The 23687-nt window shown below is 40.3% G+C and overlaps 1 protein-coding gene across 14 annotated transcripts in view; it reads left to right on the top strand.

Moving 5' to 3' along the window:
• Positions 1-23687, top strand: part of TPK1 (thiamin pyrophosphokinase 1) — a 349214-nt gene that overhangs the window by 302063 nt on the left and 23464 nt on the right. The window contains exon 8 of one of the 14 annotated variants that reach the window (XM_049642045.1): positions 6979-7040. The exons of 12 other annotated variants lie outside the window; for them this stretch is intronic. In XM_049642045.1, coding sequence (XP_049498002.1) covers positions 6979-6995 — 17 coding nt within the window. In that variant the 3' untranslated portion in view covers positions 6996-7040. Of the gene's footprint in view, positions 1-6978; positions 8522-23687 lie in introns of those variants that run through there. One more of the 14 variants, XM_049642044.1, reaches the window with a different exon arrangement.

Genomic DNA, 23687 nt, shown 5'->3' with positions numbered 1-23687 from the left:
TGTTTGTGTGTGTGTGTGTGTGTGTGTGTGTGTGTGAGATACATTGTGAAAGGTCATTTCTCTCTTGCAGCTTTTAAGATTTTCCTTTGGGCATTGTCTTTCTTCGTTTTGATCGTGAAGTGTCTGTGTGAGTCTCTTTGATTTCATCCTACTTAGAATCCCCTGAGCTTCTTGGATGTCTATATGTATATTTTTAACTTAAAAAATGTTCATAATACATATACTCTTTTATACATGCTTTTTTGACTGAAAACGTGATGTATTCTTAAATATACTGCCCTATGTTACAAAAAGAGAGCCAACAAATTGGTTTAGTGCATACATAGTATGATGTTGTTCAGAGCCACCATGATATATTAAACTAATTCCAGTTTGAAATATACGTGGATTATGTTTAGATTTTTTTTATTATTACAGTGTTGTAGTCACAACCTTTGTACATGTATTTGTGTGAACAGTCAAGAGGACTCCATGTCCAGAAGTGAGATGGTTGGATCATGGGATATATCTACATTTATATTCATATAGATATTGATACACACTTGCCAAAATGAATTTTCTTTGTCAATCTAGTGGAGGAAATTGTCGTTTTAATTATTTGGGAAATTATTACTTAATTATCAGGGAAATAGGGCATCTTTTCTTATAAGGCGTAAAAAATTTTTTCATTGCCTGCTCATTGTCTTTGCCCCTTTTTTTGTTGGATTGTTCATCTCAGTTGTGTGAACAGACTTCTCTTAGGGATATTGAACTTCCATGTAGTGTAAATTTATTTGTAGTTTGTGTTCTGACATGGTGCACTTATGTGCTCATTTTACCCCAGAAAGTTTTGAATCATTTAAAGAAATTTTTTGAAATGCACAAATGTAGAAAAATAATTCTCACATTTCTACCATTCAGAATTCACAGTTCTTTTAGTTTCATTTGTTTTAACTTAAAGAAATAAAACATTTCATACATTGCCAAGAAAAGCTAGTCCTCCTGACCACCACCCCAGACCTCATTTATCTATCTTCTTGAGTGGTAAAATGCGCTCCATAAGCCTCTAAAACTTGTTACATACTTGTGAATGCTTGCATGTGTTTTTATACATAAAGTGTCTATTGTAAATGAGGGCAAGTGTTATATAATATTCAGACTTTTATTACTGAACAGCTTGTTTTTGAGATTGATTCTTTTAGATATATATAAATTTAGCTAAAGATGTTTAATTTTTAAGCACCCAAATTTAGTAGTCTTGAATGTCTTATCTGTAATAGACTTTCTTCCTGTCAAAGTATAAAATTATCTGAGTTTCTTCTTTTTTTCCCTATTTTTTGTTCTCATTTAAAATTTTGATGTGAATCATTTGAAATTCATTTGAGGGTTAGCAGTAATGTAGGTAGGGAACTGATGTCATTTTCTCCTCCAAAGTGCTGGCTGGTTTGCCTCCAGCTCATTCATAGTTCATCATGTGCTTACCAATTGAAAACATTGCCTTTATCAAGTATACAGTATCCAAGTACATATGATCAGGCTCTGAGATTTTTCTATGCGGTTTTTCCTGTCCCTATACTGTTTTTGGTAAGTATAGCTCATTCTTCCACACACTTCCCTTGCTGTGCTAGTTATGCCTTAAATGAGCTTTAGAATTGTTTTATCATGTTCCTAAAAGAAAATCTTATTTTTATTACAATCTCACTGAATTTATAACTATGATTAAGGGAATTTTTCATACTTTTAATTTGTTCTCCATGCACATATTCATTTATTTGCATGTTCTTTCATGCCCCTTTGGTAAAATTTTATAGCTTCCTTCATGTAAGTTCAGTAAATTTCTTCCCAAGCTCATGTATAAAAATTTTTGGTTGCAGTTGAGTGTAAAATCTTACCTTTCATTGTATTTTCATATTTTCTGTCTTGGTAATATTTGTATATTATTTAACTTTATCAAACACTCCAGTTGTTTCCAGTAGTTTTTAGTTGATTATCATAGGTTGTATAGGTTTGCCGTCCATATATCTTCTTTGGTAAATAGTGTTATTTCAAATCAGTGGTTCGCATCTGGGGCAGTTTTGCTTCCCATGGGACCACTGGCAGCATCTTGAGACCTTTTAGGTTGTCACTGCTAAGGTGCTGACCTCTACTGGGCAAGACTAGAGAGGCTGCTAAACACCCTGCACGTACAACTCAGCCTTCAGTGTGTGATCAGTATCCAACCCAAAATGTCTGTAAATACCAAACCAGAAAAAACCATGGTTCAAATCTTTGGCCTATTTTGTATTGGATTGTTGGTCTTGATATTAGTGAGCTATGGGAGCTTTTTATGTATATTCTAGATATGCATCCCCTTTTTGGATATCTGTTTTGCAAACACTGTCCTGTCTGTGTCTACCTTTTCATTTCCTTAGCAGTCTCTGATGAAGATAAAAAGTTTCACATTTTAGTGAAATCAAATTTAGGGGCACCTGGGTGGCTCAGTCAGTTAAGTGTCCAACTTCAGCTCAGGTCATGATCTCACAGTTCATGGGTTCCAGCCCTGTGTTGGGCTCTGTGCTGACAGCTCAGAGCCTGGAGCCTGCTTCAGATTCTGTGTCTCCCCCTCTCTGTTTGCCCCTCTCCTGCTTTTGCTCTGTCTCTCAAAAATAAATAAACATTTTTAAAAAGAAATCAAATACATTGATTTTTATTTTATAATTCATGCTTTTTGTACCTTATTCAAGAAATCTTTGTCTAACCCAAGGTCAGTAAAATGTTTTCTTGTATTATTGTCTAAGTTTCATAGATTTTGCTCTTATATTTAGATCCATGATTCATCTTGAGTTAATTTTTGTAAATGATGAGTTAAGGCTTGAGGTTCATATTTTTGCAAATGGTTGTCCTATGTTTCTAACGTCATGTATTGAAATCCCCCCCCCCCCCACACCAAGTGGATTGCCTTGAAATCTTTGTTGAAATCAATTGTTCATATATGTGTGGGGTTGTTTCTGGACTCCCCATTCTGTTCCGCTGATCTCTATGAGTAACTGTCTCCTGTTACTATGTGTCTCAGTTATTCTAGCTTTATAATTAGTCTTAGAATCAGGTTGTGTAAATACTCTAACTTTGATCTTTTTAACAGTATTGAATCTTCTGGCCCAAGAACACCGAATAATTCTCCATTTGTTTAGGACCTAATTCCTCTCAGCAATGTTTTATAATTTTTGTTGACATCTCCTGTAATCTTTTATCAGATTTATCACTATTTTTCTTCAAGTTATATTAAATAACATGTTTTGAAGTTTTAATATTAGTACTATATTAGCTTACATCAAAAAAAGGATTTTTTTTCCTGTCTTTTCTCTTTTTTTTAAGATTTAGAGTAACAAATGGAGATGTTGTGCATAAAATGCTTTCCTCCTTAACTCTTAGTCAAATGCTACGCATCCATTTGAGATTCTACAGGGGAAGGACCTTTCCTCCACCCTCCTAGGTTCTGTGGCAGGAGCCTGAGAATTAAAATGACAGAAGACAGATGAACAAGAAAAAAGCATACAGATTTTAGGTGATGTCAGTTTTTTATGTGCACATGGAAGCTTTCCTATAAAAAAAAAATGAAGACCCAAAGAAATACGTAGGCCTGAGAGTCTATATACCATTTTAACAAAGAACAATAAATTGTGGAGGCTTGTCAAGACAAAGGGAAAAGGCGTTTGGGCTAAGGGCAGTAAATTGTGGGAGAGTGACTAGGAAATATATGGAGGGAAACTAGTGGAAGAAAAGGGTTATTTTATTAGGTCTGTTTATACAGATTTGTCTTGGCATCAACTCCTTGGCTCCAGTAGTAGGAATGTTCTCTTCACGGTGCAGGGAGAGCCCCTGACTCATGGGAAATGTACGCCCTGCTTTCAGGTACAAAGCCGGAGGTCAGAGAGCCCTTCCTGCACCTGCTATTTCTTAAGTACCTTCAGCTCAAAATAATCCGTGTGTCAGAGTGGCCTGTTTTGGGTGACATGTTCTGATTCCCTTCAAGTTGTGGCTCTTCTTCATGTCTCTAGATGCAGTTTTCCTACAAAATGCCAATATAGTAAATGTTAGAGCAATTATTCTCTCTTCAGTTAATTTGATAAACACTAACTTCCACTCGTCTTTATTTATTTATATTGGGCTATTACCGAATTTAATTAAATCTCTTATGAAATTGACCTTATTTTACCTTCAACATTTCATGCATCTTGAGGCTTCTCTTGATAGCACATGGCACGATGCCTCACACACCTCATGCATAGGGCATGGAACTCGGTCACTGACGCTTGAGTGCCGAAAGACCGCTTTCCATAAGAAACCTTAAAATAGAATTATTTCACTGAGGTAGGATATTTTAGGATAAACATTGCTTATAGGATATTTTAGGATATTTTAGGATAAACATTGCTTATAATGTTCTTGGCTAGCTTATTGATGATCTGACAATTCACTGACAATTAATTATTAAATCACTGTTTCTCTAAAATACATGTCTGACAGTCATTTCCTTTGGAGAAACAGAAGGATATGGTGAAATAACATCAAAATGATAAATCACAGCAAGACTGGTAACATTCTTTTTCAACAGACTGAATATAAAGGTGCCTGGAATTTATTTTCTGCGGCTTTAAACTCGTACCAGGTGTGATGAAACATAAAAGCTGTGCATCTCAGTCACTTCACATAGATATGGTACTTACCCTAAAATGGACTCTTGCAATTAAAGTTCTGGTGTGCTTTATACCAGAAAGAATGTTGCTGCTAGTAGGGGAAGGCACTAGAATCCTACTGAGGAACAAAAAACTTAGACGCAGAGGAACCATCTTGACAAAGAAAAAACCTGTACATACTCGTTTTAACACTCAGATAACAGAGCATTTTAAATTAAGAGCCAGAAAGTGAGCGTGACAGTTAAGCTGGCCAGACCAACCTCCAGGAAAGCCTGCACTCACTGGGGGCTTCTCCTGTCGGACACCATCATCCACCAGTGGGCACACGCTGAGCGGTGACTGGGATACAGGTATTTGTAGGTCTGGACCTAGATGCGGGTGTACAGAAGGATGTACACATATGTGCCCATTTAACAAAGTTTATACTAGGGAAATCAGTCAAAGATTGAGGGCAAAATTTAAGTAGGGGGGAAAAAAAGAATAGAAAGTTATAATGGACCATCCCCATAAGAGCATCGGGTTTTGTTTGTTTGTTTGTTTGTTTGTTTTTGTTTTTGTTTTTATCAGTTGCTGATGAAGCCATCTAGCTCCTTCCCTGCCAGTTGGACTGGACTCCCTTGCCAGGAGCAGGCAGAGGTAGCACTTGAGAGGGAGTCCTCGGGTGGCCTAAGAAACGGTACTTAGTGCCTGAGGAAGACTTTGGCTTCTAGTGTAAAAATGCTGGTCAAACTAACAACTGCACCAAAAGACTACAAGTTTGTCTCCCCAGAGCAGGAGAAACTCAGTTGGCCTGACAAACTGAAGTTGTTGGTATTAATAAGGAACAGGAAAAAGTAGTGATATTTCACATCTGAAAATAATTCATTGATTTATCAGCACTCTGAAAAGCCTTTCAATAAACAAAGTGTATTATTAGAGATAGTGCTTTATCACAGCCAGAAAGACTTGACATACCTTTTATTCTCCACTTCTTATGATGTTATATATTATATTCTAAAGCATGCCTTAAATAATGATTTTTAAAATAAGCTCATTTAGAAATTATGCTGGTGACATAGTAATGTTTTATAGGTTAGACTTTTTTTCTCCCCCTCTTCATCAAAAAGTACAAACTCTTACAGTGCTACACTGATGAAGAATTGGTTGGTACCAGCCTCACGGCTGCTGTCTGAAGTAAAGGCAGGGCATGTGGAAAAATCAACAGCCCATCCCAAGTCCTCGGTAATAAGTGTTTCATCAGCAGAGGATGAATTGTGAGTGGATCACACAACAGTGGAACACTACCTTTGTGTCTTACTAGCACTGTTCTAGAGGATGATCGATATTTGCAGAGCTTTGGGGTTCAGTGAAACATCTTTTTAGGTAATAGTTTTAAAAGTCACTTTTGGGTTTCACTCCTACATCACAAAATAAATATTCTGAACCAGTCTTCTCACAAGTAGCTTAGATTATTTTTCTTCAAGGGCATTTATGGCATCCTTTTATTTTAGTTGATATTTTTCTGCCTGTTTTTACTGACTTTACATACTCTTAGCTTATTCTCATCCCTTTAGCCATTTGCCTCATATTATCTACCAAGTTGTAGCTGTTGTCCACGTCTGTAAACTTATGGGCCTGTTTTCCAGATTATTTGTGAAGTAAACAAACATCCTGACAATCAACCATTCATACCTTTTGCTGGGAGAATTGATCCCTTCTCTCTTCTAATGGAAGACCCAAGCTAATTTCCTGTTGAAGACCAAAGTCTTTATCCTGTCCCAAAGACACCAAACCCTACTCCCACCCAATTCTAGGAAGATCCAAGCTAATTTCCTGTTGAAGACCAAAGTCTTTATCCCAACTGCACACGAAACCCTACTCCTACCCAATTCTATGGTGAACCCAGAATGTTGTGGCCAACCAAAACAGAACAGCGAAAAACACTTCTTTGTAGAACCTTCACAACGGTCTTAAGAAAACCACCATACACACACACATACACATATGTGGGTTTAACTGCTTCTCTCCTTACATTTCCTTTTCTGAGCCCTCAAAGAACTCAAGAATTTTAGTCAGGTATTTCTGTTTTGAGTCTGATTTATGAACTCTTCCTTGTCTGGCCAGGTGCCGGCCATATTCCACAATTCATAATCTGTCAACAGGAGTAATGGCCCATTTCCAAAGGTGAAGCGTAACATTTCTTTCTGCATGCATCCGATAAACAGATTGTGTGGCTGCTCAGTGATCTATCTGGAGTGGGCTGAAGAGCACATTAACCTTTCGGTACACCCCCATTTTCACTGTGGTTCTTTTCTTTTATGCTCTTCATTTTTCTTCATAAAAGGCGGACCTGATGAATAACACAACATCCAATCACTAGGGAGCAGATTGCCCGGAATCTGGAAGGTGAGTGGGCCGTGGTACCCAGTAAATTTCAAAGCATCTCAACCTTCAAACCTTTGCATAAAATGCCATTCGATGGGTATAAAGTTTCAGTTACGCAAGATGAGGAAGTTCTAGAGATCTGCCGTACATCGTGCCTACAGTTACGCACTGTGCATTTAGAATTAACGGTACTGCATTGTGCATTTAAAATTTTGTTAAGAGGACAGGTCTCATGTTAAGTGTTCTTGGCACAATAAAAAGGAAGGAAGAAAAGAAAGCCATTGAGATTAAGAGGAGAATTTGGTTCGGTTTTGTTCTGGTTTGATTCCTCCATAGTGTGAGCTTCTTCTGTAACACTTGATGGGGAGGAATCCCGTGGCTCTTTTCTTGTCTCTGTTTCTAACACTAGACTATAGATGGGCCTTTGCCTTCTAGAATTTAGGAGGCCGACATCTTCAGGAAGAATGTCTAAAATAGATAAGCTTCAAGTACGAGGCCCCATTTGTTTCATTGCCATGAATTCTTTGTGTATACTTGTGGGGTAGCTCTGCAGAGATAGAAAATTTCTGTTTTTCCAGGTTGGGACAGGACTGTAGGAGACAGTCAGTACACTGGCTGGTGTAGGCCAACCTAGCCAGCTGAGCAGGAGCACAGAGATGTAGACGATCTTGAACGGATGCATGATAGGAGGGGCACTCAAAAATCATCAGGCACAAATGCTAAGATAATTCACTTTCCAGGCAATACAGGGACTCTAGATTCTATAAGGTTGATGTAAACTTACCCAAATTAATCATCTACATCTGTGTCTGTGCGTGTGTGTACAGCGTGTGTTTCACACTGGAGTGAAAGTCAAGCTTCAGAATTAAGAAGGAAGTAAGTGAATTAAAGGGAGCAAGGGTATAGAATCCATTCCAGGAATGGGGTAACCAGAGAAAGCAAAATGAGATAGTTTGATCGCTAAAGAAGATATCAGTGACCGAATTGGTGACCAGAAGGTTTTTTTTTAATTTTAATTTTTTTTTTAGGTTTGTTTGTTTATTTTTGAGAGAGACCCAGAGTGAGCAGGGGAGGGGCAGAGAGAGAGGGACAGAAAAAATTGCAAGCAGGCTCTGCACTGTTGGCACAGAGCCCGAGGTGGAGCTCAAACTCACAGACTGTAAGATCGAGACCCAAGCTGAAACCAAGAGTCAGACGCTCAACCGACTGAGCCACCCAGGCACCCCTATTTTATTTTTAATAATGAACCTTGGATTTCAAGAAGGAAGGAAGGAAGGAAAGGAAATGGGGGGAGAAGAGAGAATAATGGCATGTGGAAAGGAGGGCTTAATTTTTAAAAGAGTGGCCTACCTCAGTACTTCTTACTCTTTAATGTGTCTTGTTAAAATGCAGACTTTCATTCTTCGGTCTGAGGGGAGGCGGGGGATTCTGCTTTTCTAATGAGAACCCAAGTGATGCTGTGTTCTAGGCACTCAGGATCTAGCTGGGAGACCGCGTCATGATTGTTTGGGTCCCTCTCTATAAAAGTGCAAAGAACACAAATAAGTGCTAAATAAATAGCAAGATACTTTCCAATAAGTGCAATTAGCATCTCTCAGACTTTAAGGCTGCCGCGTAGCCTGAATGATTAGGAGATCGCTCATTAGGAAAAAACGGTGTCATTTAGTTCGTGTGAATAAATGCATTGACAAAATAAACTTAAGTAACTAAGAAAATATAAACGGAGAAAATAAGTCAGAACTGTCAAGGGTTATTATTATAGTTTCAGTTAAAAAACTGTTTAGATATCTGACATTTTTCTACACACGCTCACAACTCTGCTGATACGTAGTAAAGAAAGTAAGGTCTTGTTCATTATGTGCACATTTGTCGCATCCCTTAAAAAATCTGAACACGCGTCCTAGCTTGCGTTTTGATCTTTGCACTTCTGTGGGAAAGGAAAGAAGGCATGTGGCTTTGTACTCCGCTGATTCTGTATCCCTCTGTATTCTGCACATATTTGGCTTTTCTTTGCTTAAGAGGCAGAAAGTAGCTCTTATGTTTTAAAGATAACTTGAGAATGACCTGATGAGGAAGTTAAATGTCTCTTTGTGAAATAGAAACCTAAATCTTGTTAGATTAAAAGAAACATAAAAAGATGATAAATTTATTAATCAGGTTTTTCAACATGGATCCCTGAACCTACCAGCACAATGTAATAAAATATTACATGCTTATCACAACCCGTATTGCTTGATCTTTTTCATTTTTTGACAGAGAAGCAGAGGGCCTTAAACTCTACATTGACTTTTCACTGCAGACAAAATTAAGTTATTATAATAATTTTTATCATTATAGATCGGGGATACAGACGTCAGCAGTAGAATTATCTATGCATGGAAATTGCCTGTGTGTTTCTTTACAACACTCCTTAAATCTCTAGTTATTTAAAAACAAAAGTTTTTCTTTAAAGTGAGGGGAAATACACAGAATTAAAATAGGCAACAACCATACCATACAGGCATTTAAGTTGAGATGGTTAAATGGAGTTCCAAGTGTCCGGAGATTCTTACATTCCCCATGATGAGGGTAAAGTTACTGAAGACTATAAGACATCATCAGCATAAGCATGTTGAAATTCCTAGCGTAATCACTAAAAGACTAGAAACGGCGTCTGACTTCCAGTCTAGTAGACAGACACCCAGGTAGATACCTAATTAGTTGGTCTCTGCCAGAGAGGAAGGGGGCTGCTGCAGGAGAGCCTCTTGGGGATGAGACAGCAGACGTAAGACAACAGACGTAAGAAGATACAAAAACGGCAAGAGTTAGGACTTGAAACTAAAATGGAGAAGGCACTTCAGAAAGTCAGATCAACTGAAGGAATTAAAAACGCCGAGGTAATGTTCTTATTCCAATCGAAGTTGGGTTCATAATAAGATCAAGGACAGCGTTTGGGGGTTTTAAGTGCATGGAAAACACAGATTTACTCCACTAACAATGTCTGTTTAACTCAAGGTGACAAGGTAATGGTTACTATCTAGGTATTTATTTAACGTTTATTCATTTTTGAGAGACAGAGACAGAGCATGCCACTCTAAAATATAAAACTCCGTGTTTTTAGTATATTCACTGTGCTATGCAGAACATTTTCATCAGCCAAAAAGAAACCGTGTATCTATCAGCGTTCAGTCCCAGTACGTCACTCTTCCCTTCCCTGGCAACCGCTCTCCCACTCTCTGTCTAGAGACAGAGAGTAGATCTGCCCATTCTGGACATTTCATATAAAGAGGATCATACAATGTGTGGCCTTTTGTGTCTGGCTTCTTTCACTTAGCATAAAATTTTTAAGGTTTAATCAATGGTCGCATGTAAGAGTACTCCATTTCTTTTTATGGCCGAGTAATATTCCATTTTGTATGGATATACCACATTCTGTTTACCCATTTATGTTTGTGGACATTTGGGCTCTTTTCACTTTTTGCCTATTATGAATCATGCTGCTGTGAACATCCATGTACAAGATTTTGCGTGAGCTTACGTTTTTCGTTCCTCTTGAGTGTGCACCTAGGAGTAGCACTGCTAGATCATATAGTAGTTCCATATTTAATTTTTGAAGAAACTGCCCAACTGCTTTCTTCAGTGGCTGTACCATTTTACGTTTCCACCAGCAGTGTGTAAAGGTTCCATTTTTTTCCACATCCTCACCAACATTTTCCTTTAAAAAAAAATAGCCATCATAATGGGTGTCCGTTGGTATCTCACTGTGGTGTTGATTTGCATTCCCAACGATGATGACCAGAGATGTGGAGCATCTTTTCATATGCGTGTTGGCCAACTGTACATCTTCCTTGGAAAAATACCTATTCACGTCGTTTGCCCTCTCAAAAGTTGTGTTGTCTTTTCTTTTTACTGTTGTGTTCTTTATACATTCTGGTTAATAGACCCTTATCAGATATATGATTTTGGAAATACTTTTTTTCCTGGAGGCTGTCTTTTCATGTTCTTGATACCGTCCTTCAAAGAAAAAAGTTTTAAATTTTGACGAAGTCCAATTTATTTTTTCTTTGGCTGCTTGCACTTTTCTATTCTTGAATCAAGCTATTTTTTATTGAAATAAGATGCTGTTTTACATTTAACATTCTTGTCTCTCAGTTACCCATAATTTAGATGGTAACCTATATTCATTTCATATGGATCTTGTAGCAGATTGCCATAAACTTAGTGGCTTAAAACAACACAGATTCCTCATTGTACAGGTTTGCAATTCAGAAATCCAAAGTGGGTTTCACTGAGCCCATCGTATCAGCTGACCCATGTTTCCTTCTGGAGAGTCTGGGGAAGAATCTGTGTCTCTGACCTCGGCCCCTTCTGGTGGCCTCCTACATTCCTTGGCTTCTGGCTTTCTTCTTCTGTCTTTGAAGCTATCGATGCTAGATCAAGTCTAACAGTATGTCACTTTGACCTCCTCTCTCTTTTCCTCTTTTAAGGGACCCTAGTGATTACACTGGGCTCACCTGGATAATCCAAGGTAATCTCTCTATTTAAGGTCAGTGGATTGGAAAGTTTAATTCTGTCTGCAGCCTATACCCACCCTGGCCACGTAATGTGCACAGTCACAGGTTCTGGGGATTCAGGAGATGGACATCTTGGGGCAGCTATTACTCTGTGTATCAGCCCCTTGCTGCTGACCGTGCTTTACTGAAGCTAGAGACTGTGGTACATCTGTTGACAGCTAATGAAATTGCAAGTACTCAGAAACTGGCTATAAATAACTTTGCTCTTACCTCTACAACCCTCTTTGGGTTGTGGCACAGCTTATAAGGGCAGAAAGCTTACTAAGTATGCAGATGGTTGATTCTTAATGAGCCTGTTTTACAATTCCTAAACCAGAAGTTTCTGTTCTTGTAATCCTGGAGGAAGGTAGCTCCAAAATTTGGCATTATGGATAGCAGTCTTAAAACTGGCTTTCAAGGAGTGGATCATGTGGGCAGGAGCTTCCTTCAAAGATAGCGTGGTGCAGTAGGGCACGGGCTTTGGAGTTAAGTGGTAGGTCCAGGACCAGGTTTCCTCTCACCTGCTTTGTTAGAGAAGTCCGCTGGAATTCGACCGTATCCAAAAAACCCCAACTAGACTTTTATGAATGAATATGTATGAAACTCTGCTACTGTGTGGTAATATATCTCAAATATCTCTAAAAAGGTAGATTGATACTTTTTTAAAAAAAAATGAGAAAAATTAGTGCTTAAATTGTCTAAAGCAGTTTAAATACACTTAGCCATACTATTTAGCAACTACTGGTGCCTTTAGGAGCACATGGTAAAGGTCAGCATTTTAGAATCACTTTGCTGGTGCGATGCTAGCGGATGAAAGGGTTCTCTCCACCTGCTGCTGCTGGAAGCCACCACTAAGAGACTGACAGTGAATTCTGTGAAGTCTTCTCTTTGATCAAAAGGAAAAGGAGACGACAGACAGGCCGACCTGTTTACTGCTAAACTTTCCCTTCTGGCCTAAGTACTAATCTATTGCCACACGTAGACGGAGGGGAAAAGACTAATCTGAAGACGAATAGAGTAGCAAGTGGATGCTCGCAGTGATGTCCATAAAATCTGATTTTTTCTATCTCTGGCTGCATCGAGGTGTCTTTTATCCTGGGATATCTGGATGGTAAAAACTAAGATTATTATTAAAGAGGGCAGTGGGCAATTTAGGAAGCGCCCTGTCTCCCTGTGACAAAAGCTTCGCTGCTAAGCACAGTAATTTATGTTGATAAATTGTAGCTGTCAGAGTGTCCAAAGCACTTCGTGGGGGATGTTTCTGACTTTGCATTTCTCATTCATGCGTTCTGATGTATAAACTTCTATTAACAACAACAACAGCAAAAACACCGCAAGTTTCTGCAGATATTCCTAAATTGTCAGAGTAAGAATAATAACAGATTATTACGGTTTCCTTTTCCCCTCAAAGTTGGTAAGGATCTTAAGGCAGAAAGAAGTGTTAGAGAAAGAGAGCATTATTCGAAAGACTTGGGGTTTCCAAGAAAAGAAAACAGAATGTCAGAAAAATGGAAAAAACATTTCCAAAATAGGAAACTACGCACATACCAACAAGAAGCATGAAAGGCAGTGGGAAGCCACGGTAGATAAACCAAGCGGAAAAAAAGGAAGACGATAAACGGCACAAAATCACACAGACTTAAGTTCTTTATGTTGACGGTGTCATGCCTGGTGGAACAAGGGGCAAAAAGTGATAGGTAACATTTCCATTCAAGTATGAGCTTGCAAACTTCGATTCCAGTGATCTGCCACTGGGTGCACTAGCTGTTGGCCCAGACGTGCCGTGTTTTATGCTTCCTCAAAACCCCGTGATTTAAAACCCCGTCATTGCTCTTGCTCGTGCACCTGCGTCTCAGGTACGATTTGGCCGATCTGAAACGGCCCTGGTTTCATGGCACCTGGTGTGGCGCCACTCGGCCTCTTAGAAGAGATCCATGGAACACCCAGATGGCCACGCTCCTCGTGGCTCTCGGTGGGCTTGGTGCCAGCACGTTCTTCTCAGTAGAGTGGCAGACACGCAAGACGGCGAGCGTGCAGAGCCTCTGAAGGCCTCACCTGGCATGCTGTCCCCTCTGTCTGCATACCATCGGCCAAAACAGTCACACAGCCGAGCCCGTGTCAAGGGACGGAGAAGGACAGTCTGCTCTCGGTGAACGTTCCTGCAGAATTGGACCAAATTCTGGACCAAGAAAGCCTCTGTGATAGATAGTAAGATGATATAGGTAAGGGGCGCCTGGGTGGCTCAGTCGGTTAAGCGTCCGACTTCGGCCCAGGTCACGATCTCACGGTTTGTGGGAGCCTGGAGCCTGCTTCGGATTCTGTGTCTCCCTTTCTATCTGCCCCTCCCCTGCCCACGCTCTGTCTGTCTCAAAAATAAACATTAAGAAGGTTTTTTAAAGATAATATAGGTAAATTTATAATGTCATTAAGTGAATGTCTTGAAGACAAAAGGCTTTAGTTTTTCGATACCTCATGTATCAACAGTCTTAACCTATGACACAGATACAGCTTTTGGCTTTCACGTCTCCGTCCCCTAATTGTTCTACTCAAGAAATGATCAAGTTGTAGAAACCTCTTCACTGTCGGTACTTTGTTTTTAATTGATCAGCTTCCACTTATAGCTGTAGGTATTTGAAAACATTTTTTGCAGAAAACAGTTGTTGGAGAAACGAATGAATGCAGCTACCTTGGCCACAAGAATGGAGATCAGTGCTCTGCTAATCATGAGCTCCCGGACTGAGCCATTAAACACTACTAGCTAGACATTCTCAAGCATCATTTTCTCATGTGGGCACTTGACTACATCCGTCAACATAAATTGTTCATGCTTTCAGAAGAATCATTTAAAGCCTCGGCTTGTTGCTAACAAAGGATAAATAGTTATCATCTTAGCAGAGCAACAGTGTATTTGGGTTTGATGCAGAAGTACTTTATTCCAGCTCCTACTTTGGTATGTTCTATCATGGTTGTCAGATATTCCTAAAATACTGCTTTCATCCAATCAGCCCTTATAAAAATTTACACAGTGGTTCCCTATTGCTTAATACTCTGGAATTAAAATCTTTCTTCATCAGGTTCTCTCTAGGCCCCTAAATGTGTCTCTCAGAAGACAATATCACTTTGCCAAATCATAAATATTAGCGGTGACATTGAGCGTATGTGGTGGAATACTACTTAAATAGGGAAGAGCTTACAGACCATCTCTTCTCCCTGTGTTTGCACACCCAAGAATACACATTTTGCACCGAAAGCACAGTGAGTGGTGCATTGTGGATTGTAATTGCTTTAAGGTGAGTAGTAGGTTTTAGGGAACGACTGGAACAGCCAAAGGCAGGACAAATGTTGTGGCTATTAAAGAGAGGATAGCCAGATACATAGAGAAACTTGAATAGGCCACAGTTTCTTGTCCTGAGCTTTGGTGCTAATTCTCAAATTCAAAAGTGGATTCACAATGTGTCACCTGTAATTACACAGGGTTATAGTCTCATCTAGAATAAGTCATGAGGGCTGGATAGGACAAAGGACTTTGTGGCTTCTAATGTTTATGATTATAACATTAGAAGGTGGTATGATTAATGATTCTTTAAATTAAATGTCACTAATTTGGATTGTGTGATTATTCATCAACCCTTTTATTATCTAAAGAGAAAGAATTTGCATAGCAGAGTAAACAATGGGTCATTTAAACTATTTGGAGAAACAAACCATTTTCAAGTATTTTAGGGTACATTTACTTTCTTAAATGAATTCATTTATAATTATTCTAATTCATCCATCATACCTTTCTGCAACTCCACCTACCACAAATTGGTCCTGGCTTATTTTGCTTTGTTTTTAAATCTTAAACTAAATATTTATCTCTGACTAAATACATCCTTAGAACTTCGTAATTAGGAATATTTTGCACAAAATTAGGAATATTGTGGCCTACGCATGCAACCTTAATTCTCTATTTTGACTCCTTAGACTCCTTTTTCTGAGCTGATTTGGTTGTGCTTGTCAAGACACTCTAAAGCAGTCTGCTCACATGGCCACACGCTATCACATGTGCTCAACTGAAACATGTCTGACAGCGATACCAAGACGATGGAGGTTTGGTTCCCCCGGCCTTGGATTCATCTCCCCTTCTCCCATTAAAGCTCTTCTGGATGTAGGTCTTAAAAATGGGAGATGAGAGAGATGAAATGTGGCTTAGAAAGGGAATAGGGTTGGTTGGCTGTGGGTTTGTATTTGTGATTCACTTTAATGCCCTTCTAGACAAACCCACAACCTCAACAAGCTATTCAAGGCTGGAGGTGGTAGTTGCTAACTTCTGGTTCTTTCATGACCAGTGGGAGAAATATAATCTCTTACAAATACCGAGTCCTAAAGCCCCAGAGGACATGCTTTGTTTAGCAGCCATCGGCCCAGAAAATACCCATGACTATGGAAGATAAACAGCCACCTCCCTTCTAAGTTTGTCCAGAAATAAAGATCTTAGGATATTTTTTCCCATTGCCCTGTGGTCAGTGTCTCTACCCAAGCAGGTGGTCTTTGTTTTCATCTGTTTATTGCTGTGCCGACTTTTGTAATTGAGAGAGAGGTGAGATCGTGTGCAGTACAATTGATACTCAGACATGACAGACAGCCCTCCATCAGGGGCACCGCGGTGACAGCCGACAAATTACCAGTCACGTGCACTGAAAAAGGAAAGTCAGCGTTCCACCAGAATGATTTTTCCTCTCCGATAATAAAAAAGAGGAGACTTCCAGAATTGTATCTAGCCTAAACTTTAAGTCCTAGTGTTAATTTTTTCAGTTATTTTTTTTTTACAGAAAATACATCAAGTAGATCAAATTAGGATGACGTAAGAGCGACTACATGCATAAAATTCTGTCCTTTCCCCCAGTTTAGTTATATTAGCGTTTGCAAGAGGAGGCGGTGGAACTTGAGGTGTGTTGTCCTTGTCATCAGACTGTGAAAAAGGCTAATAAAATATCACGTCTGCAATCAGGGTGACCACAGTTTAGGGGAAGAGAAAAGACCTAAATATACACTTAAAACAAAGTAGCATACATGATTTTTTTAAAATTTTTTCAATGTTTATTTTTGAGAGAGAGAGACAGAGCGTGAGTGGGGGAGGAACAGAGAGAGAGGGAGACACAGAATCCAAAGCAGGCTTCAGGCTCTGAGCTGTCAGTGCAAAGCCCGATGTGGGGCTCGAACCCTCAGACAATGACCTGAGCTGAAGTTGGACCCTTAACCGACTGAGCCACCCAGGCACCCCTAAAGTAGCATACATAATTTTAAAGAGGATCAATGTTTCAACATACTCTGTGTCTCAGTTTGGGCTGCTGTAACAAAATACTATGGCTAAGTGGCCTATAAACAAGTATTTCTCAGAGTTCTGGAAGCTGGGATGGCCTAGATCAAGGTACCGGCAGATTTGGTTTCTAGTGAGGACCCATTTCCTGGTTCACAGAAGCTAGTCTTCTTGCTGTGTCCTCAGATGGTCAGAAGGCTGAGGGAGCTCCTTAGGGTCTTTTTTTTTTAATTTTTTTAATTTTTTTTAATGTTTATTTATTTACTTTTGAGAGAGAGAGAGAGAGACAGAGCACGAGCAGGGGAGGAGCAGAGAGAGAGGGAGACACAGAACCCGAAACAGGCTCCAGGCTCCGAGCTGTCAGTGCAGAGCCAGATTCAGGGCTCGAACTCACAAACCGTCAGATCATGACCTGAGCCAAAGCTGGACGCTCAACCGACTGAGCCACCCAGGCATCCCTTCTAGGGTCTCTTTTATAAGGGTACGAATCCCATTCGTGAGGGCTCCATGAATGACTATTGCCTCTTATGGCCTAATCACTTCCCAAACCTCAACCCCCTAAAACATCACCTTGGGGGTTAGGATCTTGATATTAACTTTGGGGGTACACAGTCTATAGCACTCGGTGTCAAACAGCCTTGGGGAAGGGGACAGAAGGGATTCCCCCTTGCCCCCGCCATCCTACAAAAGCAGATTACAAGGAAAAGAGACAGAAATATAAAATTTGAATATCACAATTTCCCCATAATCTTCTAATACACTATTAACATTTTGGGGTTTGCTTTAGTCTTTTTACTGTGTTAGATTTTTTAATTAGAAAAGAACTTCTGTAATTAAGCTTTTGTACTTTAAGGCTGTGTTAGATTTTGTTTTTCTTGTGTTTTGTTGTGTTTTTAAGCAACATACTTAACAACTAGTGAAGGTTTTTATTTTTCTTTTGAGAGAGAGAGAGAGAGAGCACATGAGCAGGGGAGGGGCAGAGAGAGAGGGAGAGAATCCCAAGCAGGGTCTGTGCTGTCAGTGCAGTGCCTGATGCGGGGCTCGACCCCAAGAATCCGTGAGATCATGACCTGAGTCAAAATCAAGAGTTGGATATTTAACCGACTGAGCCACCCAGGTGCCCCTCAAGTATTGACTATGCATCTACTCTTTGCAAACATATTAAGTGCTGAGGATTAACCGCATGTCTGCACCTCAGGAAACTTAGACTGCAGGAGACCATGCTGCTGACTGATACTGATTTCATTCTACTCAGCCCCCAGCACTGTCACCAACTCCTGGGACTATCACCAGTTAAGCTTTTGCCGTCCAGGATGTTTGTTTTCTTATATGTGGCTTTACATTTTCCAGTTAAACATACTCCTTTGCTTTTGTTTGTTTTTATAGAACAGCTTTAGCAAGATATAATTCACACACCATAAAATTCACCCTTTTAAAGTATATAATCTTCCCACTGCTTCTGGCTTGTACAAGCTTTAACTTACCAGGATCATAGTGGATCTTGACTCTTCTAAGTTTACCTCTCTGAGTATTTTGTCATCTACAGATCAATCTCACTGGCTTTATTCCAAGGCGATGATACATAGTTGAACAGGACAGCAGCAAGGACAGAATCCTGTATCATTCAGGGCCTTCCCGGGGAGCCAATAATCAGTGCTTTTTGAGAAAGATACTGAACACATCTGAATTAATCTGTCTGTGTAATTCTTAGCCCATGTTGCCCTGTGTTATTCTCGACAGTATACAAAAATAAAACTATGGTCTCTGAAAGGGAACCATTACTCAGGAGTCACTGTTGGACACTGTTTTCAAAGACCTGAGTCCAGCGACGGATTCTGATAACCTCCCAAGCCTGGAGCCGCCTTCCCGCAGACAGCACAGACGACTGTTGCCCTCGTGGAGACAGTGAAAGAAAGTATCAGTTGAGTAGCTGAGGCTGCATCACCCTCTCCAAGCAGAAATCAGTCTTTTTATTTTCCCCTTTGCTCCCAACATAGCTTTCAGGGCCCCTTGTGTTACTGAATTTAGCACCTTTTGGTTTTGTGATCTTCCAGATCTTTAGCTTTTCCGTCTTCCCGTCTTTAAAAATATCCCCTGAAATAGGTGTCTTCCTCAGAGCTATGACTTCCTCGGAGCTATCTGGGTGGCTCCTTCAATTAAGCATCTGGCTCTTGATTTCAGCTCAGGTCACAATCTTGTGGTTCATGGGATTCAGCTCTGCTGAGCTTGGAGCCTGCTTGGGATTCATTCTCTCTCTCTCTCTCTCTCTCTCTCTCTCTCTCCCCTCTGCCCCTCCCCTACACATGCACACTGCTCTCTCTCTCAAAATAAATAAATAAACATTTAAAAAAACCCAATATTTAGTCTGTGATGATAAAAGAATCCTGCTGTTTGGGAGGTACTTTGCTGTCAGAAGACAGGACCTAATCCATAAGCAGTGCTCTCAGCCAGCTTTCATGAGAATTTCAGAACATCTGTGTGACGTCAGTATGGCATCCAGAAAGCTATCGCATCCGTCCATGGTACCTGCCTTTGGCAGCTCGTTTGGGTGATGTTTTCCTTTCCCCTCTACTTTGGAGGTTAAACTCCTTTTATCTAATTTATAGGCTTCTTGCCAAATTTTTGCCTATACTGCATTTCTGGCCAGAAATCCATTCTTTGTTTAAAGTCGGCACCTAGTGAACTGTTTGCTTCCTATGGGTTTTTTTTCCCCCCTCTTGGTATAATTTTCTTTCCTTAAGGGCAACATCATTAAAGTAACACAGTGTCTGTAACAGGATGTATCCTGTCATATCTCCTTGTTCTTACACTAAGGAAAAACATCTCCCAGTTGGTAAGCAATTCTTTATAGAACTTCTTGGCAAACTGGCAACTGTCTTTTGGGACTTTTTCGTAAGCATTTAACAATATTTAGACAGAATGACAGATACTAATGCTTTATTTTAGTAGGCATTTTTGAGGAGCTCAGACAATTACATGAGCACTGTTACACAGTGTGGTGTAAATACAGTATCTTGCTCTAATTTTCTCCCTTGGCTCAGTTCCTGAAATGTGAAGGGAGTTCCTTTCCTTATCATTTGTGTTAACGACCTATTGTTCCTCCAGCTGTCTTTATCCTCTCTATCCGCCATAAATTGATTCCAGTGGGAGGGAATGCAAGATAGTAAATCAGTAAATCTATGCTCTTACGTCCTCTTTTGTTTTGCTCAACTCTGTAATTACACTTCATTTTCCTACAGTAGCACATTTTCAAAGTTAAATCTCATGAACTTCAATATTTAAACATGTTCAATAATAGGAAAGACTTAACCGCTCTCCCCCTCGGTTCACGCCTACCAACCGATACTTGCCATAATGAGATAAAGGTAAATATTTTTCTCAAAAATATAACTACAGTTACCCAGTACCACCATTTATAGTTTTGCCTTTTTAGAAATGAGTGAGTGCATATTTAGGAGAAAGGAAAAATACAAAGGTTTCTCTTGTTCTTTTCTAAAATCAGTGTGACCAGGTAAAGGCCTCTGGAGGCTTCGAGGTCATGGAGGATGCCCTGCTTACCTTTAAACCCCAGCAAGCCCCACCTCTCAGCAGATATAGTTATTATAGCATCATTGTTCTGACCTCTCTGGACACATTTAATTTAATTAGTCAGAATTTATGGAGTATATTCCATGGATAAGGCATGGTTTGGAGTGGCAGAAAAATAATAGTCAACATATAATGAGCTTTTCCTGCATGCAGCGGGAAATGTACAAAAAATCTGGGTTTTTCAAAGTATTTTCCTGTCTACTGCCATTGTTATCTTGGAGGGAGAAAGCAAGGATGAACCGTGGGGAGGAACACGAGCATTAGATGTGCATTCTGCACGGACAGATTTAACTTCTGTGAGCCCTCATCTCCAAAATAGTAATAAGACTGACGTTTATCTGGTTGTTATGAGGATGAGAAGAGAGGATTCAGGTAAAGCTAACGCCAGACCACAGTTCAACAACGCAGGGCTGTTTTCAGAGCGAAAAAATCAAGAAAGTGGAGTCTGTACCACACATCCGTCACAGTAGCAGGCCCCGACAATACGCTTTGTCTTTAGGACGAACAAAGTCATTGGTAATCTTAGCACAGTTTCAGTGGATTAACTGGGGTGTGGAACCTGCCATTGTAGACTGGGTGGGAACTGAAGGGCAGGTAAGTAATTTGTGTTGGGGTTCTACCAAAGTGGTGAAGAGAGACACAATGATGGGTGACGGAGTTTATGATGGTAGAGACTTGAGCACGTGGGAGTGCTCTCAGAAAGAAAGAGATGGGAAGTGCCGGAAGAAACAGAGAGTGGCAAACTCTGGTCAAAGCTGTGGGAAGGCGCGGGGCGACGGGATCCGCAGCACTGGACCGGGAAGTGTTTCCTTTTCTGTCGTGACTGGATGAAAAGGAGGAACCGCATGGATGAAACTATTGATGTTCGGAGTGAATATTGACAAGATGCTGAAGCAGTTGTTTTGGGCTGCTTTTTCCCCCGAGAGGTTGGGGTAGAGTCATAGGCCCAGAGTAGATTAGTATAGTATTAAGTAAGTGTCAGGTTTATAGACATGTAAGGCGTCGTAGATATGTGGACATTTTTAAATAGTAGCTATCAAGAACTTAATAACTAACCAAAGAAACACAGAAAGATTGCTTCAGTTGAGAATCCAGTTGAAGTTGAGAGCTTTCTCTGTGTCCTTTTTAATTCTCACTGTGGAAATAAATGAACACCAACCAAACGAGAATAAGCAGACTATTCAGAGTCACTTGCGGAGTGACTCATTTTGGCCCAGACACAAAGGCAGATGAGGAATTGGAAAACATTAGATGAGAAAAATGGAAGACTTCAGGTCTGCCCTGATCGCGGAGTCTGTATGGAGCATCTGGAGGCGGGCTGACTACCGGAGGGGCGGCCCATGTGTGGCTGGTGAGAGGAGCATGTTTGGCTCTTTCTTTGTTTGGTCTTAAAGTTAGAAACCGAGACAAAAATTAGGGAGGCTATCAGTTATTAATCAGGTCCTGCCCGTTTGGGGCCAGTTATCACTGAGTTATTGTTCGGCTTCCTGGATTGTTCATGGAAATAGCACTCCGACAAGCCTGCCGTATAGCAGGCTGGCCCCCTGGGCTGGTTTCCGCAGCTTGTGGGTCAGACTTCTGTTTTATATACGGTCTGACCGTTGACTGTGTGTTTATTCAGTCTCTTACCCACTTTATTATTATGAAGTTAGAATGACCTTCTATTTGGAACCTATTGTTCCTTTCGTTAAAAGAATGTAGGACCCGAGAGAATAGTGGAGTGCAGGTAAGGGAATTTGTAGGAATACATTTCGGGAATCAAAATGGAAGTGTACGCTGTAATGTAAAGGAATTACTTTTTAAACTGCATCACATGGGGTGCCTGGGTGGCTCAGTCGGTTAAGCTCAAGTCACGATCTCCGGGTTCGTGAGTTTGAGCCCCACGTCAGGCTCTGAGCTGTCAGCACAGCCTGGAGCCTGCTTCAGATTCTGTATCTCCCTCTCTCTCTCTGCCTCTCCTCCACTCACACTCTGTCTCTCTCTGTCAAAAACAAATAAACATTAAAAAAAGTAAACTGTATCACGTCATTTTCAACCTCCCAGAAGGTAAACCCAAGCTGTGGAAGCTGAGCACCAGCGGGGCCTCTCTGACCAGTGGATCGGGACCTAAGACACAAACTGCCTATTTTACACCCTTAACACTGAGGCCCAGACAGGATAAAGGACTTGCGTGGGCTCTCACAGCAACCTCAGGCTGGACGTCACCCCAGTGTACTTCCGTTTTCATTGATCGGAGAACCAGCCATTATGTCAAGCACACTGCAAATTTCCTTTTCAAATCTAGAATCACAAAGTTCAAATCATGCAGGACATTGACCCAGACATTCCATTAATTACTCCATGGAACTATCTAGAAACATAATAAACCTATTACGAATACCTATTATTCATATTGGCTGTTTTAGCTTAAGAGATGTTAAGGAGAATTTAAACTTATAAACGTATTAACTATAGGGCATGATACACATTATGATTAATGGTATGTCACCGTGTGCATACTTTTAGGATTATTGTTTCTATCCCAGAAATTTCCTTGTTCCTAAAAGATATTTGAGGGGCAGTTTCCCTGATAAGAGAAACAAGGGTGTATTAACATTGATTGATTATATAGTAAACCTTTACCTTGCCTCTCTTTACATAATGAATCTCTCTTCTCCTTACTGCCTGACAGGAAAATTTAATGGTATGTTTCCTCCAGTAGTAAAACCACTGAGCCCTAGAGAAAGTGCTTTGTACATCCAGTGAGGGAAACACCTTGTTACCAGCAAGGAAGAGTCATGACTTCTCCATTAATGTGCTAAAATGAAAAGCTTAACAATACACTCAGTTGATCAGAAACACGATACTTCTCAGAGTTCCATCCTTCGACGTGTGGTACTTAATGGATCAAAGATCATCTGAAGTTGCTGATATATTATCTCAAAGGGGAGAGGGAGAGAAAATGGCTAGCAATGGTCTTGCCATTGAGGCGAGCATTCCCCATGCACCCCCGTGCACACACCTGGGTAGGGTAAGGTGGCCTAGAAGCAATATCAAGTAAGTTCTGGAAAACCTGGGGTGGGTATGCTTCAGTTAGTAAATTAACACTTAAGGAAATGCTGCATTCTCAGAAAGGGGTGGGTCTCTTTTGAGTCTGTAAAAGATCAACCTTGATATGAAAGTTCAGGGGGAATCGATACCAAAGGAGTGTGGTTGGTCTCTGTCTTGACTTTCTGGATGAATCATCTGACAGCGAGGCACATGGCC

This window comes from Panthera uncia, chromosome A2 (assembly GCF_023721935.1).
Source record: "Panthera uncia isolate 11264 chromosome A2, Puncia_PCG_1.0, whole genome shotgun sequence".
Taxonomy (NCBI): domain Eukaryota; kingdom Metazoa; phylum Chordata; class Mammalia; order Carnivora; family Felidae; genus Panthera; species Panthera uncia.
This window is presented reverse-complemented; position numbering and strand designations above follow the sequence as displayed.